At 46.0% G+C, this 16,511-nt stretch overlaps 1 protein-coding gene across 1 annotated transcript in view; it reads right to left on the bottom strand.

Annotated features, from left to right (window-relative positions):
* LOC127638971 (low-density lipoprotein receptor-related protein 6-like) overlaps window positions 1-16,257 on the bottom strand; it is a 46,085-nt gene extending 29,828 nt beyond the window's left edge. Inside the window, 7 exon segments of the mRNA XM_052120763.1 lie at window positions 3,659-3,855; window positions 3,938-3,959; window positions 3,962-4,007; window positions 4,009-4,110; window positions 4,112-4,136; window positions 10,380-10,779; window positions 16,057-16,257. Of these exon segments, the coding sequence (XP_051976723.1) occupies window positions 3,659-3,855; window positions 3,938-3,959; window positions 3,962-4,007; window positions 4,009-4,110; window positions 4,112-4,136; window positions 10,380-10,779; window positions 16,057-16,111 (847 nt within the window). The 5' untranslated portion in view covers window positions 16,112-16,257.
* Window positions 16,258-16,511: the final 254 nt, after the last annotated feature.

The raw sequence follows: 16,511 nt of genomic DNA, 5'->3' as shown, positions 1-16,511 counted from the left end.
TAGTGATGGAGTATTGAGCAGTGATTGTGTAGTATAGTGATGGAGTATTGGGCAGTGATTGTTTAGTATAGTGATGGAGCATTGGGCAGTGATTGTGTAGTATAGTGGTGGAGTATTGAGCAGTGATTGTGTAGTATAGTGATGGAGCATTGGGCAGTGATTGTGTAGTATAGTGGTGGAGTATTGAGCAGTGATTGTGTAGTATAGTGATGGAGTATTGAGCAGTGATTGTGTAGTATAGTGGTGGAGTATTGAGCAGTGATTGTGTAGTATAGTGGTGGAGTATTGAGCAGTGATTGTGTAGTATAGTGATGGAGTATTGAGCAGTGATTGTGTAGTATAGTGGTGGAGTATTGAGCAGTGATTGTGTAGTATAGTGGTGGAGTATTGAGCAGTGATTGTGTAGTATAGTGATGGAGTATTGAGCAGTGATTGTGTAGTATAGTGATGGAGTATTGAGCAGTGATTGTGTAGTATAGTGATGGGAGTATTGAGCAGTGATTGTGTAGTATAGTGATGGAGTATTGAGCAGTGATTGTGTAGTATAGTGGTGGAGTATTGAGCAGTGAATGTGTAGTATAGTGGTGGCGTATTGAGCAGTGATTGTGTAGTATAGTGATGGAGTATTGAGCAGTGATTGTGTAGTATAGTGATGGGAGTATTGAGCAGTGATTGTGTAGTATAGTGGTGGCGTATTGAGCAGTGATTGTGTAGTATAGTGATGGAGTATTGAGCAGTGAATGTGTAGTATAGTGGTGGAGTATTGAGCAGTGAATGTGTAGTATAGTGATGGAGTATTGAGCAGTGATTGTGTAGTATAGTGATGGAGTATTGAGCAGTGATTGTGTAGTATAGTGAAGGAGTATTGGGCAGTGATTGTGTAGTATAGTGGTGGAGTATTGGGCAGTGATTGTGTAGTATAGTGATGGAGTATTGGGCAGTGATTGTGTAGTATAGTGGTGGAGTATTGGGCAGTGATTGTGTAGTATAGTGAAGGAGTATTGGGCAGTGATTGTGTAGTATAGTGGTGGAGTATTGAGCAGTGAATGTGTAGTATAGTGATGGAGTATTGGGCAGTGATTGTGTAGTATAGTGATGGAGCATTGGGCAGTGATTGTGTAGTATAGTGGTGGAGTATTGAGCAGTGATTGTGTACTATAGTGATGGAGTATTGAGCAGTGATTGTGTAGTATAGTGATGGAGTATTGGGCAGTGATTGTTTAGTATAGTGATGGAGCATTGAGCAGTGATTGTGTAGTATAGTGATGGAGTATTGGGCAGTGATTGTGTAGTATAGTGATGGAGTATTGAGCAGTGATTGTGTAGTATAGTGGTGGAGTATTGAGCAGTGATTGTGTAGTATAGTGAAGGAGTATTGGGCAGTGATTGTGTAGTATAGTGGTGGAGTATTGGGCAGTGATTGTGTAGTATAGTGATGGAGTATTGAGCAGTGAATGTGTAGTATAGTGATGGAGTATTGAGCAGTGATTGTGTAGTATAGTGAAGGAGTATTGGGCAGTGATTGTGTAGTATAGTGATGGAGTATTGAGCAGTGATTGTGTAGTATAGTGGTGGAGTATTGGGCAGTGATTGTGTAGTATAGTGATGGAGTATTGGGCAGTGATTGTGTAGTATAGTGGTGGAGTATTGGGCAGTGATTGTGTAGTATAGTGATGGAGTATTGAGCAGTGATTGTCTAGTATAGTGATGGAGTATTGGGCAGTGATTGTGTAGTATAGTGATGAAGTATTGAGCAGTGATTGTGTAGTATAGTGATGGAGTATTGAGCAGTGACTGTGTAGTATAGTGATGGAGTATTGGGCAGTGATTGTGTAGTATAGTGATGGAGTATTGAGCAGTGACTGTGTAGTATAGTGATGGAGTATTGGGCAGTGATTGTGTAGTATAGTGATGGAGTATTGAGCAGTGATTGTGTAGTATAGTGGTGGAGTATTGGGCAGTGATTGTGTAGTATAGTGATGGAGTATTGAGCAGTGATTGTGTAGTATAGTGATGGAGTATTGGGCAGTGATTGTGTAGTATAGTGATGGAGTATTGAGCAGTGATTGTGTAGTATAGTGATGGAGTATTGGGCAGTGATTGTGTAGTATAGTGATGAAGTATTGAGCAGTGATTGTGTAGTATAGTGATGGAGTATTTCATTATAGTAATTGTATCACAAAGAATATGTTCGTATTGGGGTGAGTATTGACACCTGCAGTCGTGAGTTTGAATTCAGGGTGTGCTGAGTGACTCCAGCCAGGTCTCCTTAGCAACCAAATTGGCCCGGTTGCTAGGGAGGGTAGAGTCACATGGGGTAACCTCCTCGTGGTCACTATAATGTGGTTCTCGTTCTCGGTGGGGCATGTGGTGAGTTGTGCGTGGATGCTGCGGAGAATAGCGTGAAGTCTCCACACGCGCTACGTCTCCACGGTAACACACTCAATAAGTCATGTGATAAGAAGGGAGTAATTTTTGATTCTAATTTAACATTCGATCTTCACGTATGTAATACTGTTAGAGTTTCTTTTTTTCATCTCAGAAATATATCCAGATTACGGCCCATGCTGTCCTTTCCTGTATCTGAAAAATTAATTAATACTCTGGTTTTTTCTAGAATTGATTACTGCAATGCCTTGTTAGCAGGAGCATCAAAATCAATTCTGAATAAACTTCAGTTGGTACAAAACTCTGCCATACGTATTCTGACTAGGACAAGACAAAGAGATCATATAAAACCCATTTTAGAGATCTTGCATTGGTTACCTGTTAAATTTCGTGTTGATTTTAAGATTCTGATGTTGGCGTACAAGGCATTGAATGGACTCAGCCCTCAATATCTGCACGAGCTTTTAAAGCCCTATATCCCAACACGTAATCTTCAGCTCTGCTGATGCCGGTCTTTTGCAAGTTCGTAACGAAGCTAAAAACAATGGGTGATAGGGCATTCTCCTCAGTCAGCCCCAAAGTTATGGAACTCCTTGCCTTCCGAAATCAGATCTGCACCATCTTTGAAAAGTTTTAAAACATCACTTAAAACTCATTATTTTACGGAAGCATTTGGGTAAAGGTAATATTGGTGGTTGTCAATGAGATGTATCTTATGGTCTTAATCTGTCTTGATATTTATTTATAATTTGTTTTTAGGTTTGTAATCCTGTGTGAAATATTTTGTATTGTGTGATCATGCCTTTTTATGTGTTTTTTATATTTTTTTTTTTTTAATTCTTTATTTTTTATTTATTTTTTTTTTTAATTTTGCTATGTAAAGCGCTCTGAGAATTAACTTTTAAAAGCGCTATACAAAATAAAGTTATTATTATTATTATTATTATTATTAAGATGCGCGGATTGACGGTCTCAGATGCGGAGGCAACTGAGATTCGTCCTCTGTCACCCGGATTGAGGTGAGTCACTACACCACCACGAGGACTTAGAGCGCATTACCAATAAATGCATCAGAGCATAATCAACACTTTCTGCTTGGGGTTAAAAGTAAATAAATCATAAAATAAGTGACAAATTTCATGTACATCTGATTTGCTATTGCTAAATCATATTATGTTAATCACAACTTACATCAGTCATCCTGCTCTCTAGATATTGGATTCGGCCATTGACCACTAATAATAACCCCTTGAGATGTGCCGTGTCTTACCCGTCAGCTGTCTCGTCTGACTGAACACATGGACGTCCATCGGAGAGAAGATGTTGGAGTGAATCTCTCGGCTGTTTTCTCCCGTGTGTTTGTAACATGAGTGTATGGAGTGTGTGTTCCAGTCCGTCCAGAAGAGCGTGTCCTCGTACAGCGTGAGTGCAAGCGGGTGCGACAGCGATCCTTTCACCACGACCTCCCTGTGAGCGTCCAACCAAACACCGCGTGAGCTTCAGGAAAACTGCGTTCCAAACATCAGAGCGTGACACAGTATAGCCTCACCTGCCGGACCCGTCCAGGTTGGGCGGTGGATGAAATTAAACTTGGCGTCGGCCCAGTAGAGCTTCTGTTCAGCTGTAGTCGAGCGTCAGTCCGTTCGACCAGTAGATTTCAGTGTCGATGATGACGGTGCGATGAGTTCCGTCCATTCCTGCTCGCTCGATCTTTGGGATTTCAGCCCCAGTCCGTCCAGTACATGTACCTACAGAGAGACGGAGAACAGCTTTCATAACCCTGACCTTATCAAACATCCCAAACTATCCAATCATGACCTGACGAGGGCATTTCATTTCCTGTCGGCCGAGTGACAGATGTGCTTAACACACACACACACACACGCACACACACACATACACACACACACACACACACACACACACACACACACACAATCACACTGAATGAGTGTGTGTGTGTGTGTGTGTGTGTGCACGTGTGAGTGTGTGTATGTGTGTCATGTAAATGAAGAGTGTTTTTAGCAGCCGTTCATCGTCTCAGGTGAGTTTTAAGTTCTGGTTAATCTCACATGAATGTTTGGACTGGAGTATTAATGCGGTTTATTGTTTAAATCATGTGTTGGGGAGAGTTGTGCTGTTCTAAAACATCCCACAAACTTACAATGAACACAATGAAGGACAGAGAAATCTTATTCACAATATCTGCTGCTCGACTCCCTGAACCCAAAACCAGACAAAACCATGACAGAAACCCGACTCCTCTATTCATCTGAGATCAGACGGGCGTCCTGCAGCAGGTTTGAGCTTCAAAGAGACGGGGCGGAGTTCAGCCCAGTCCAAAAACAAGCAGCACGTCAAAGACAAACTTTATCTGCACTGGGACGCTAAACTGCTTTCATTATCCACACAAACGGATGAAAGAGTCGAGACGGGTTTGGCCGAGATCAACAGATCCATCATCGTTCTCTCAAACATTCTCAACCGCTGCTTTAAGGAAGCACAAGACCAAACACTTCAGAGAGTCAAGGGGCACGTGTTGTGCAACGCTGCAAAAGCAGCACAAAGCGAATCTCAAGCGCCATTTAGAACAGAAAAGAGCATTTACACTGTGCAAACAAACACGAGCCAGTTGAACGAGATCACGAGTCCCTGAATCGTCCGATGATTCCCTCCCCCAACTGCGAATGTGCTTCAAACGACAACACAACATCCTCAGAACAAAAGCGACTGTGTCGTTGGGGTCAGTGTCCGGTTACCCATCAGCCCCCCTGTGAAAACGGCTCACCTGGTTACTGCTGGCAGTCTGCTACAGGTGCCACAAACCCATTTCGGAGCAGGGCTGGGTATAGATATAGATTCCATAACATACAGTGCGAGGAGGTGTTTTAAGTGCTCTTCCAAAACCCTTCTCCCAATCCCCCAAATCCCCGATGTCTTGATTATTGGCATTTCGAAAGAGGGGATGTCAGAGAGGTCGCGGTCCTGATTAAGCTATTTCACCCACGAATGCTTAAATTGAACAGAACACTAAATGGGGTTTGTGACATATCTATAACACATCACGGCTGTCCCATCAAGCACACCGTTGGTACCTCAAAGTTTGACGGTAAGTGAAACTAGCTAGCAAGCTCATCAGAAACAGGTTTCATCAGCTAGCTGCGTTATCTGCCAGCTATATTTTTAGACATAGGGCTAGGCTACTGTTCCCCAATTTGGAATGCCCAATTCCCAATGCACTCAAATTGGAGGATCGAATCTCAGTTGCCTCGGCGTCTGAGACCGTCAATCTGCTCATCTCATCAGGTGACTTGTTGAGTGCGTTACGAGTGAGGCGTAGGCGTGTGGAGGATTCATGCTATTCTCCGCGGCATCCACGCACAACTCACCACACGCCCCACCGAGAGCGAGTACCACATTATAGCGACCACGAGGAGGTTACCCCATGTGACTCTACCCTCCCTAGCAACCGGGCCAATTTGGTTACCCCATGTGACTCTACCCTCCCTAGCAACCGGGCCAATTTGGTTACCCCATGTTACTCTACCCTCCCTAGCAACCGGGCCAATTTGGTTACCCAATGTGACTCTACCCTCCCTAGCAACCGGGCAAATTTGGTTACCCCATGTGACTCTACCCTCCCTAGCAACCGGGCCAATTTGGTTACCCCATGTGACTCTACCCTCCCTAGCAACCGGGCCAATTTGGTTACCCCATGTGACTTTACCCTCCCTAGCAACCGGGCCAATTTGGTTACCCCATGTTACTCTACCCTCCCTAGCATCCGGACCAATTTGGTTACCCCATGTGACTCTACCCTCTTAGCGACCGGACCAATTTGGTTACCCCATGTGACTCTACCCTCCCTAGCAACCACGGCAATTTGGTTACCCCATGTGACCCTAGCAACCGGGCCAATTTGGTTACCCCATGTGACTCTACCCTCCCTAGCGACCGGACCAATCTGGTTACCCCATGTGACTCTACCCTCCCTAGCGACCGGACCAATTTGGTTACCCCATGTGACTCTACCCTCCCTAGCAACCGGGCCAATTTGGTTACCCCATGTGACTCTACCCTCCCTAGCAACCAGGCAAATTTGGTTACCCCATGTGACTCTACCCTCCCTAGCAACCGGGCAAATTTGGTTACCCCATGTGACTCTACCCTCCCTAGCAACCGGGCAAATTAGGTTACCCCATGTGACTCTACCCTCCCTAGCAACCGGGCCAATTTGGTTACCCCATGTGACTCTACCCTCCCTAGCAACCGGGCCAATTTGGTTACCCCATGTGACTCTACCATCCCTAGCAACTGGGCCAATTTGGTTACCCCATGTGACTCTACCCTCCCTGGCAACCGGGCCAATTTGGTTACCCCATGTGACTCTACCCTCCCTAGCAACCTGGTCAATTTGGTTACCCCGTGTGATTCTACCCTCCCTAGCAACCAGGCAAATTTGGTTGCTAAGGAGACTGGCTTCAGTCACTCAGCACACCCTGGATTCAAACTCACGACTCCAGGTGTGATAGTCAGCATCAATCGCTGAGGTACCCAGACCTACTTAGGCTACTGTTCCACCATGTTTCTATGTGAAACCTGCAAACTTTGGGCCATCGTCATAAACGGACCTGTGAGGAATTTCAACAGCTAATTGCAGGAATATGAAGCGTACTTCAAAGTGAAGAACACATCCGTCTGTAAAGAAATGGACGTACGGTCACTCTAGATCCAAACAAACCTGTAACTTCGTGGTGTGTTAAACATGAACACGCAGGAAACATGCTGGAACATGTTGCTAGTTCCTGCACAGCTGCTAACATGTGGGCTACAGGTACAAGCGTTGGCTCACATCTGATACGGTCTGTTTCCCTTCCTGTACGGGTGTATTTCTCTACTGAAAACTGAGACACATCATGTCAGTGTGCTAATGCATGCTAATATAAAGCGCAGTTTCACACAGCCGGCAGATTAAATGCTTGGCTTATACAGCGGTTGATTGACAGCTGAGGGGTGCGGCTTCACATCAGGATGGATCAGTGTTTACACCTCTGATGTGGTCATGTGTGTCTTTGACCCCAGTTTACCTGTATTCAGCACTGACCACTTGTGATTGGATTACCCACAATGCATCTTAATACCAGGAATACTTCTGAATATTCACAGTTTGCCAAAGTCTTTCTAGCAAGTCCCTTCCTGTCGGCCATCTTTTATTGTCATCTCGCAATGTCAATCAGACACTCAACATGCACGCCTCATGGCGTCAATCAGACACTCAAGCGCGCGCCCTCGCGCCGTCAATCAGACACTCAAGCGTGCCCTTCACGGCGTCAATCATACACTCAAGCGTGCCCCTGCAGCGTCAATCATACACTCAAAGCGTGCCCCTCGCTGCGGCAATCATACACTCAAGCGTGCCCCCTAAGCTGCGGCAATCATACACTCAAGCGTGCCCCTCACGCTGTCAATCATACACTCAAGCGTGCCCCCTCGCGCGTCAATCATACACTCAAACGTGCCCCTCACTGCGTCAATCATACACTCAAACGTGCCCCTCCCTGCGTCAATCATACACTCAAACGTGCCCCTCACGGCGTCAATCATACACTCAAGCGTGCCCCTCACGGCGTCAATCATACACTCAAGCGTGCCCCTCGCTACGTCAATCATACACTCAAACGTGACCCTCGCTCGTCAATCATACACTCAAGCGTGCCCCTCGCTGCGTCAATCATACACTCAGGCGTGCCCCTCGCGCGTCAATCATACACTCAAGCGTGCCCCTCGCGCGTCAATCATACACTCAAGCGTGCCCCTCGCGCCGTCAATCATACACTCAAAGCGTGCCCCTCGCTGCGTCAATCATACACTCAAAGCGTGCCCCTCAGCGCGTCAATCAGACACTCAAGCGTGCCCCTCAGCGCAGTCAATCAGACACTCAAGCGTGCCCCTCGCGCAGTCAATCAGACACTCAAGCGTGCCCCTCGCTGCGTCAATCATACACTCAAGCGTGCCCCTCGCTGCGTCAATCAGACACTCAAGCGTGCCCCTCGCTGCGTCAATCAGACACTCAAAGCGTGCCCCTCGCAGCGTCAATCAGACACTCAAGCGTGCCCCTAAGCTGCGTCAATCAGACACTCAAGCGTGCCCCTCGCGCAGTCAATCAGACACTCAAAGCGTGCCCCTCGCTGCGTCAATCAGACACTCAAGCGTGCCCCTCAACAGGTCAATCATACACTCAAGCGTGCCCCTCAGCTAGTCAATCATACACTCAAAGCGTGCCCCTCAAGCGCGTCAATCAGACACTCAAAGCGTGCCCCTCGCGCGTCAATCATACACTCAAAGCGTGCCCCTCGCTGCGTCAATCATACACTCAAGCGTGCCCCTCAGCTGCGTCAATCAGACACTCAAGCGTGCCCCTCAGCGCGTCAATCAGACACTCAAGCGTGCCCCTCAGCGCGTCAATCAGACACTCAAGCGTGCCCCTCAGCAGCGTCAATCATACACTCAAGCGTGCCCCTCAGCGTCAATCATACACTCAAGCGTGCCCCTCACTGCGTCAATCATACACTCAAGCGTGCCCCTCAGCACGTCAATCATACACTCAAGCGTGCCCCTCAGCAGGTCAATCAGACACTCAAAGCGTGCCCCTACGCTCGTCAATCAGACACTCAAGCGTGCCCCTCGCGCAGTCAATCAGACACTCAAACGTGCCCCCTCACTGCGTCAATCAGACACTCAAAGCGTGCCCCTCGCGCGTCAATCATACACTCAAGCGTGCCCCTCAAGCTGCGTCAATCAGACACTCAAGCGTGCCCCTCAAGCGCGTCAATCATACACTCAAGCGTGCCCCTCGCACGTCAATCAGACACTCAAACGCGCCCCTAAGCGCGTCAATCATACACTCAAAGCGTGCCCCTACGCGCGTCAATCAGACACTCAAGCGTGCCCTCGCTAGCGTCAATCAGACACTCAAGCGTGCCCCTCGGCGCAGTCAATCAGACACTCAAGCGTGCCCCTCACTGCGTCAATCAGACACTCAAAGCGTGCCCCTCGCGCGTCAATCATACACTCAAGCGTGCCCCTCGCTGCGTCAATCAGACACTCAAGCGTGCCCCTCGCTGCGTCAATCATACACTCAAAGCGTGCCCCTCGCTACGTCAATCAGACACTCAAAGCGTGCCCCTCGCTGCGTCAATCAGACACTCAAAGCGTGCCCCTCGCGCGTCAATCATACACTCAAGCGTGCCCCTCGCGCGTCAATCATACACTCAAGCGTGCCCCTCACGCTGTCAATCATACACAAAAGTGACCCCTCACGGCGTCAATCATACACTCAAAGCGTGCCCCTCGCTCGTCAATCATACACTCAAATGTGCCCCTCGCGCGTCAATCATACACTCAAGCGTGCCCCTCGCGCCGTCAATCATACACTCAAACGTGCCCCCTCACGCTGTCAATCATACACAAAAGTGACCCCTCACGGCGTCAATCAGACACTCAAACGTGCCCGCTCGCGGCGTAAATCAGACATCTAAAGTGAGTCCTGATAATCAGGCGTGTGGAGCGATACAGACAGTTCGGCGATCATGAGCACTTTCAGCTACACTCCCTTCAATATGCCGCTCGGCCCGTCACTCAAGCGCACTGAGCTCGGCTTCGCTCAGTCACTCAAGCGCACTGAGCTCGGCTCCGTCTGTCACTCAAGCGCACTGAGCTCGGCCTTCAGCTGTCACTAAAGCATGCATGTTCTCAATATCTCATCAGTCACTCATATCAGCGCTATAACGGACATACATGTTTAATCTTCAATAACGGCACCACGTCTTCATGGGTTTAACTGTGTGGGGCATAAATATAGAACTGGCAAAAGTGTGGCAAAGGGCATTTTAAGAAGAAAATAAATTATCAGCCTCAAATTTCCAGATCGGTGCACCACTAGTTTGAGATTCAACAAAGTCACATTTTCGTTTCAGTTTGGGATTACTCACCCTCGGCCGGGATCCAGTGCGATTGCCCTCGGCTGGTCCAGATCTTGCCAAAATAAAACTTTTCGGAATGTCCCATCCAGCTCCGACACTTCAATCCGATTGGTCTCCGAGTCTGTCCAGTAAAGCTTATTCCCAATCCAGTCACACGCCAACCCGTCCGGTGATGCCAGATTGGACACGACTGTCGTCTGAATCCCGCTGGGTACCGACCCGTTAAACACAGTCCGTTTAATAGCCTCCTCGCTCACGTCGCTCCAGAATATTATTCCCTGTGCGTAAACATAATCCACCGCCGCGGCATCCTCCAAACCGGCGATCATTACGGTGGCATTCGCCCGCCCGTGAGCCGCGTCCACCAGCCGCAAGTCTCGCCGGTTTGCATACAGGAGCAGCGGCAGGCCTGTGAAGGAGAGAACACGTACAGGTCAAAGGTCACACACGCCATCTTCAGAAATGTACACACAAACACACGTTTCATTCTGTGCTAGCAGACTACGGGCGCCTACACACAAGGGGAAGGCGTGTTCAACACATGACCATGGCCGGTTCAGTTTGAGCGCTCAGGAGCGTTCACATAGAGACAACGTACACCGACTCTTTTCTCCAAACTAATTGCCGAACCTTCATAAAAGTAATCCACAAGACTCCAGTGGTTTAATCCATGTCTTCAGAAGTGATACAACAGGTGTGTGTGAGAAACATCAATATTTAAAACTTTTATTTACATTTCCGGCCAGCTTGAGGTTTGTATGCGTTAACGAGGGCGGAGTTCAAGCGTGGCGTAAGTGCATGAGCCTCTCTCCATAGATATTCACATGTAGATCCCTTATTAGCAGCATTCAGACTGATTCAAACAGCTCTCCTTGTTGACCGCTCCCAGAATGCACCGCAGTTAGCGTATCCACACCAGCCGAATGAGGCATCTATGCATGATTATCTATGCTCCTCTGTTGCAAACAACACTGCGCTTCAGTTTAGTAAAAAAAGGTTTCAATAATGATGTTTCTCACCCACACCGATCATATCACTTCTGAAGACATGGATTAAACCACTGGAGTCTTATGGATTACTTATATGCTGCATTTATGTGCTTTATGGAGCTTCAAAGTTCTGGTCACCATTCACTTGCATTGTATGGACTTACAGAGCTGAAATATTCTTCTAAAAATCTTCATTTGTGTTCTGCCGAAGAAATAAAGTCACATCTGGGATGTGTCATTTTTGGGTGTACTGTCCCTTTAAATGTACAAAATTACATGTTTATGTACATTTCTTACTATGTCACATCCTTCATATTTGGTTTAATTAATTTGAACCCTAAAAATGTTTTAGTATCCTGGGTGACACAAAGGGTTAAGAGAGGAGCAATGAGAGACCGTCACTATTATTATTAAATATCGAAAAGTGTGTCCATGTAAATACGGAGGACATGCGACTGTGTGAAGTCTGACTTCACAATCTTGAGCAAGTAAAAAGGAGGTGTTGTTTTGAGAAAGCAGCTAACCTGAAGGAAAACACTCACTCATTTCTATACAATTTTAAAACAATTGTGGATCCTACAATGTTGGAAAAAAGCATTGTATTAATATTTTAGGGATGCCTTCATATGCTTGCCCTTTTTATATTTAAGCATCTCTGCCCCTTTATTGTAAGTTCCATGCCCAACAAGCGACTGAAACCCCATTGAGTTGCATTAGTGTGTGTGTGTGTAACTGCAGGCATCTGGCACTGAATCAAACCCCAATTTGACACATCCACCACAAAACACCAGCGCACTGCCATCAAGGGCAACCTCAACCTTCTCCCCCAGTGACGGCCTGTTTTTCTTAACATGGGGAATTTCCTTTCCCAAATATTTAGAAACTTGCAGAACTGCGGGAGAACTCACTGAAGCAGCGCCAGAGACTCGCTTCACTCGGCCAAGAGCAAATACAGGAATATTGGGCTTTATGGACACTTAATATTTGGCATCAGATCACGTCAACCTTTCTGGCCCAGCTCGTACACACATTTAGACACATTCTCATGCTTTCATGCGGCTCGACTTTCTATAATTGTTCCCTGATTGACTCACAGTTCGCACGCACACACACACACACACTGTCTCACACACACACACCTTTAGTGAGAGCAAGACAAACAGCCGAACACACTCGTGCGCTGAGACCGAGAGGAGAAATAAATGAGATGTTATACATGTTAAATCACCACTCAAAACAGCCGAACACGCTCGTGCGCTGAGACCGAGAGGAGAAATAAATGAGATATCATATATGTTAAATCACCACTCAAAACAGCCGAACACGCTCGTGCGCTGAGACCGAGAGGAGAAATAAATGAGATATCATATATGTTAAATCACCACTCAAAACAGCCCGAACACGCTGCAGCTGAGACCGAGAGGAGAAATAAATGAGATATCATATATGTTAAATCACCACTCAAAACAGCCGAACACGCTCAGTGCGCTGAGACCGAGAGGAGAAATAAATGAGATATCATATATGTTAAATCACCACTCAAAACAGCCGAACACGCTCGGCGCTGAGACCGAGAGGAGAAATAAATGAGATATCATATATGTTAAATCACCACTCAAAACAGCCGAACACGCTACGTCGCTGAGACCGAGAGGAGAAATAAATGAGATATCATATATGTTAAATCACCACTCAAAACAGCCGAACACGCCGATGCGCTGAGACCGAGAGGAGAAATAAATGAGATATCATATATGTTAAATCACCACTCAAAACAGCCGAACACGCTAGTGCGCTGAGACCGAGAGGAGAAATAAATGAGATATCATATATGTTAAATCACCACTCAAAACAGCCGAACACGCTCGTCGCTGAGACCGAGAGGAGAAATAAATGAGATATCATATATGTTAAATCACCACTCAAAACAGCCGAACACGCCATGCGCTGAGACCGAGAGGAGAAATAAATGAGATATCATATATGTTAAATCACCACTCAAAACAGCCGAACACGCTCATGCGCTGAGACCGAGAGGAGAAATAAATGAGATATCATATATGTTAAATAACCACTCAAAACAGCCGAACACGCTAGTGCGCTGAGACCGAGAGGAGAAATAAATGAGATATCATATATGTTAAATCACCACTCAAAACAGCCGAACACGCTAGTCGCTGAGACCGAGAGGAGAAATAAATGAGATATCATATATGTTAAATCACCACTCAAAACAGCCGAACACGCTAGTGCGCTGAGACCGAGAGGAGAAATAAATGAGATATCATATATGTTAAATCACCACTCAAAACAGCCGAACACGCTTGCGCTGAGACCGAGAGGAGAAATAAATGAGATATTATATATGTTAAATCACCACTCAAAACAGCCGAACACGCTAGTCGCTGAGACCGAGAGGAGAAATAAATGAGATATTATATATGTTAAATCACCACTCAAAACAGCCGAACACGCTCGTGCGCTGAGACCCAGAGGAGAAATAAATGAGATATCATACATGTTAAATCACCACTCAAAACAGCCGAACACGCTCGTGCGCTGAGACCGAGAGGAGAAATAAATGAGATATTATATATGTTAAATCACCACTCAAAACAGCCGAACACGCCGTGCGCTGAGACCGAGAGGAGAAATAAATGAGATATCATATATGTTAAATCACCACTCAAAACAGCCGAACACGCTCGTGCGCTGAGACCGAGAGGAGAAATAAATGAGATATCATATATGTTAAATCACCACTCAAAACAGCCGAACACGCTAGTGCTTGAGACCGAGAGGAGAAATAAATGAGATATCATATATGTTAAATCACCACTCAAAACAGCCGAACACGCTCGTGCGCTGAGACCGAGAGGAGAAATAAATGAGATATCATATATGTTAAATCACCACTCAAAACAGCCGAACACGCTAGTCGCTGAGACCCAGAGGAGAAATAAATGAGATATCATATATGTTAAATCACCACTCAAAACAGCCCGAACACGCTGCAGCTGAGACCGAGAGGAGAAATAAATGAGATGTTATATATGCAAGAACAACGCTCAGTGCGCTGAGACCGAGAGGAGAATAAATGAGATATCATACATGTTAAATCACCACTCAAAACAGCCCGAACACGCTTCAGCTGAGACCGAGAGAAGAAATAAATGAGATGTCATATATGCTAGAACACCGCTAACACGCTGCTGAGACCGAGAGGAGAATAAATGAGATATCATACATGTTAAATCACCACTCAAAACAGCCGAACACGCTCGTGCGCTGAGACCGAGAGAAGAAATAAATGAGATGTTATATATGTTAAATCACCACTCAAAACAGCCGAACACGCTCGTGCGCTGAGACCGAGAGAAGAAATAAATGAGATGTTATATATGCAGAACACGCTCGTGCGCTGAGACCGAGAGAAGAAATAAATGAGATGTTATATATGCAGAACACGCTCGTGCGCTGAGACCGAGAGGAGAATAAATGAGATATCATACATGTTAAATCACCACTCAAAACAGCCGAACACGCTCATGCGCTGAGACCGAGAGGAGAATAAATGAGATGTTATATATGCAGATACCACTAAAACAGCGTCATGCGCTGAGACCGAGAGGAGAAATAAATGAGATATCATATATGTTAAATCACCACTCAAAACAGCCGAACACGCTCAGCGCTGAGACCCAGAGGAGAAATAAATGAGATATCATACATGTTAAATCACCACTCAAAACAGCCGAACACGCTGTGCGCTGAGACCCAGAGGAGAAATAAATGAGATATCATACATGTTAAATCACCACTCAAAACAGCCGAACACGCTCATGCGCTGAGACCGAGAGGAGAAATAAATGAGATATCATATATGTTAAATCACCACTCAAAACAGCCGAACACGCCATGCGCTGAGACCGAGAGGAGAAATAAATGAGATATCATATATGTTAAATCACCACTCAAAACAGCTCGAACACGCTAGCAGCTGAGACCCAGAGGAGAAATAAATGAGATATTATACATGTTAAATCACCACTCAAAACAGCCGAACACGCTCGCGCGCTGAGACCGAGAGGAGAAATAAATGAGATATCATATATGTTAAATCACCACTCAAAACAGCCGAACACGCTCGCGCGCTGAGACCCAGAGGAGAAATAAATGAGATATCATATATGTTAAATCACCACTCAAAACAGCCGAACACGCTCGCGCGCTGAGACCGAGAGGAGAAATAAATGAGATATCATATATGTTAAATCACCACTCAAAACAGCCGAACACGCTCGCACGCTGAGACCGAGAGGAGAAATAAATGAGATATTTGAGGGAAAACGAGGTTTGTGTTGCTGTAGGACAAAAGCAAACAAACAAAAACAGAATCGAAGAATCGTCGATCTCAAAACAAACACACAGACAGAAAACACTTTAGGCCAAAAATCAAGACAATCACAACAACAAAAGCTTGTAAATAGAGACGAGTTACTTCGAGAAGCTAACATTAGCATCGGCCGACTGTTCATGTGTGACAATAAACAGCAGCACAGATTGATATTACATTACAGTAAACACTATTACAGTAAACAATAGCGACTGATTCATACATGTTTGACTGAGACTCCCGATATCAACATGATTCCTGAACTTCCCTTGAAATCAACGGTGTGAATGGGAAAACTCACCGTGTATCTGCACATATAAACTGCACAGTAACACACTCTGTAGTACGACAAACATCTTCAACGCTTCGCTCGCATCGCTCCGGTGGCGTGTGTCTGTGATCCGGATTCTTCGCTGCAGTTTTTCATGGATTTGATTGTTTGACCGCGACGCTGCGCTTCATTCTGCCGTCCGTCCGTCCGTCTCCTTCCGCTCCAAAAGCAACCCTTCCCCCTCCGCTTCCCCCTCCGTGTTCCCCTCACACTCCATGTCTTTCTCTGGAGTCAGTCCTCTGTCTCACATCACACTGCTGTGGGGAACAAACGTTTCAATGTGGGAAATGCAGGAATATGAGCGTTGTGAAACGCATTCCGATGGCACTAGTTTCTCACGCAGCGGCCCAAAACAACACAAAGCAACACGATCATTAATGAATTATTCGGCATATTCACCCGAACTATCATTATGCGGATTATTC

This window comes from Xyrauchen texanus, chromosome 47, assembly GCF_025860055.1.
Source record: "Xyrauchen texanus isolate HMW12.3.18 chromosome 47, RBS_HiC_50CHRs, whole genome shotgun sequence".
Lineage (NCBI taxonomy): Eukaryota > Metazoa > Chordata > Actinopteri > Cypriniformes > Catostomidae > Xyrauchen > Xyrauchen texanus.
This window is presented reverse-complemented; position numbering and strand designations above follow the sequence as displayed.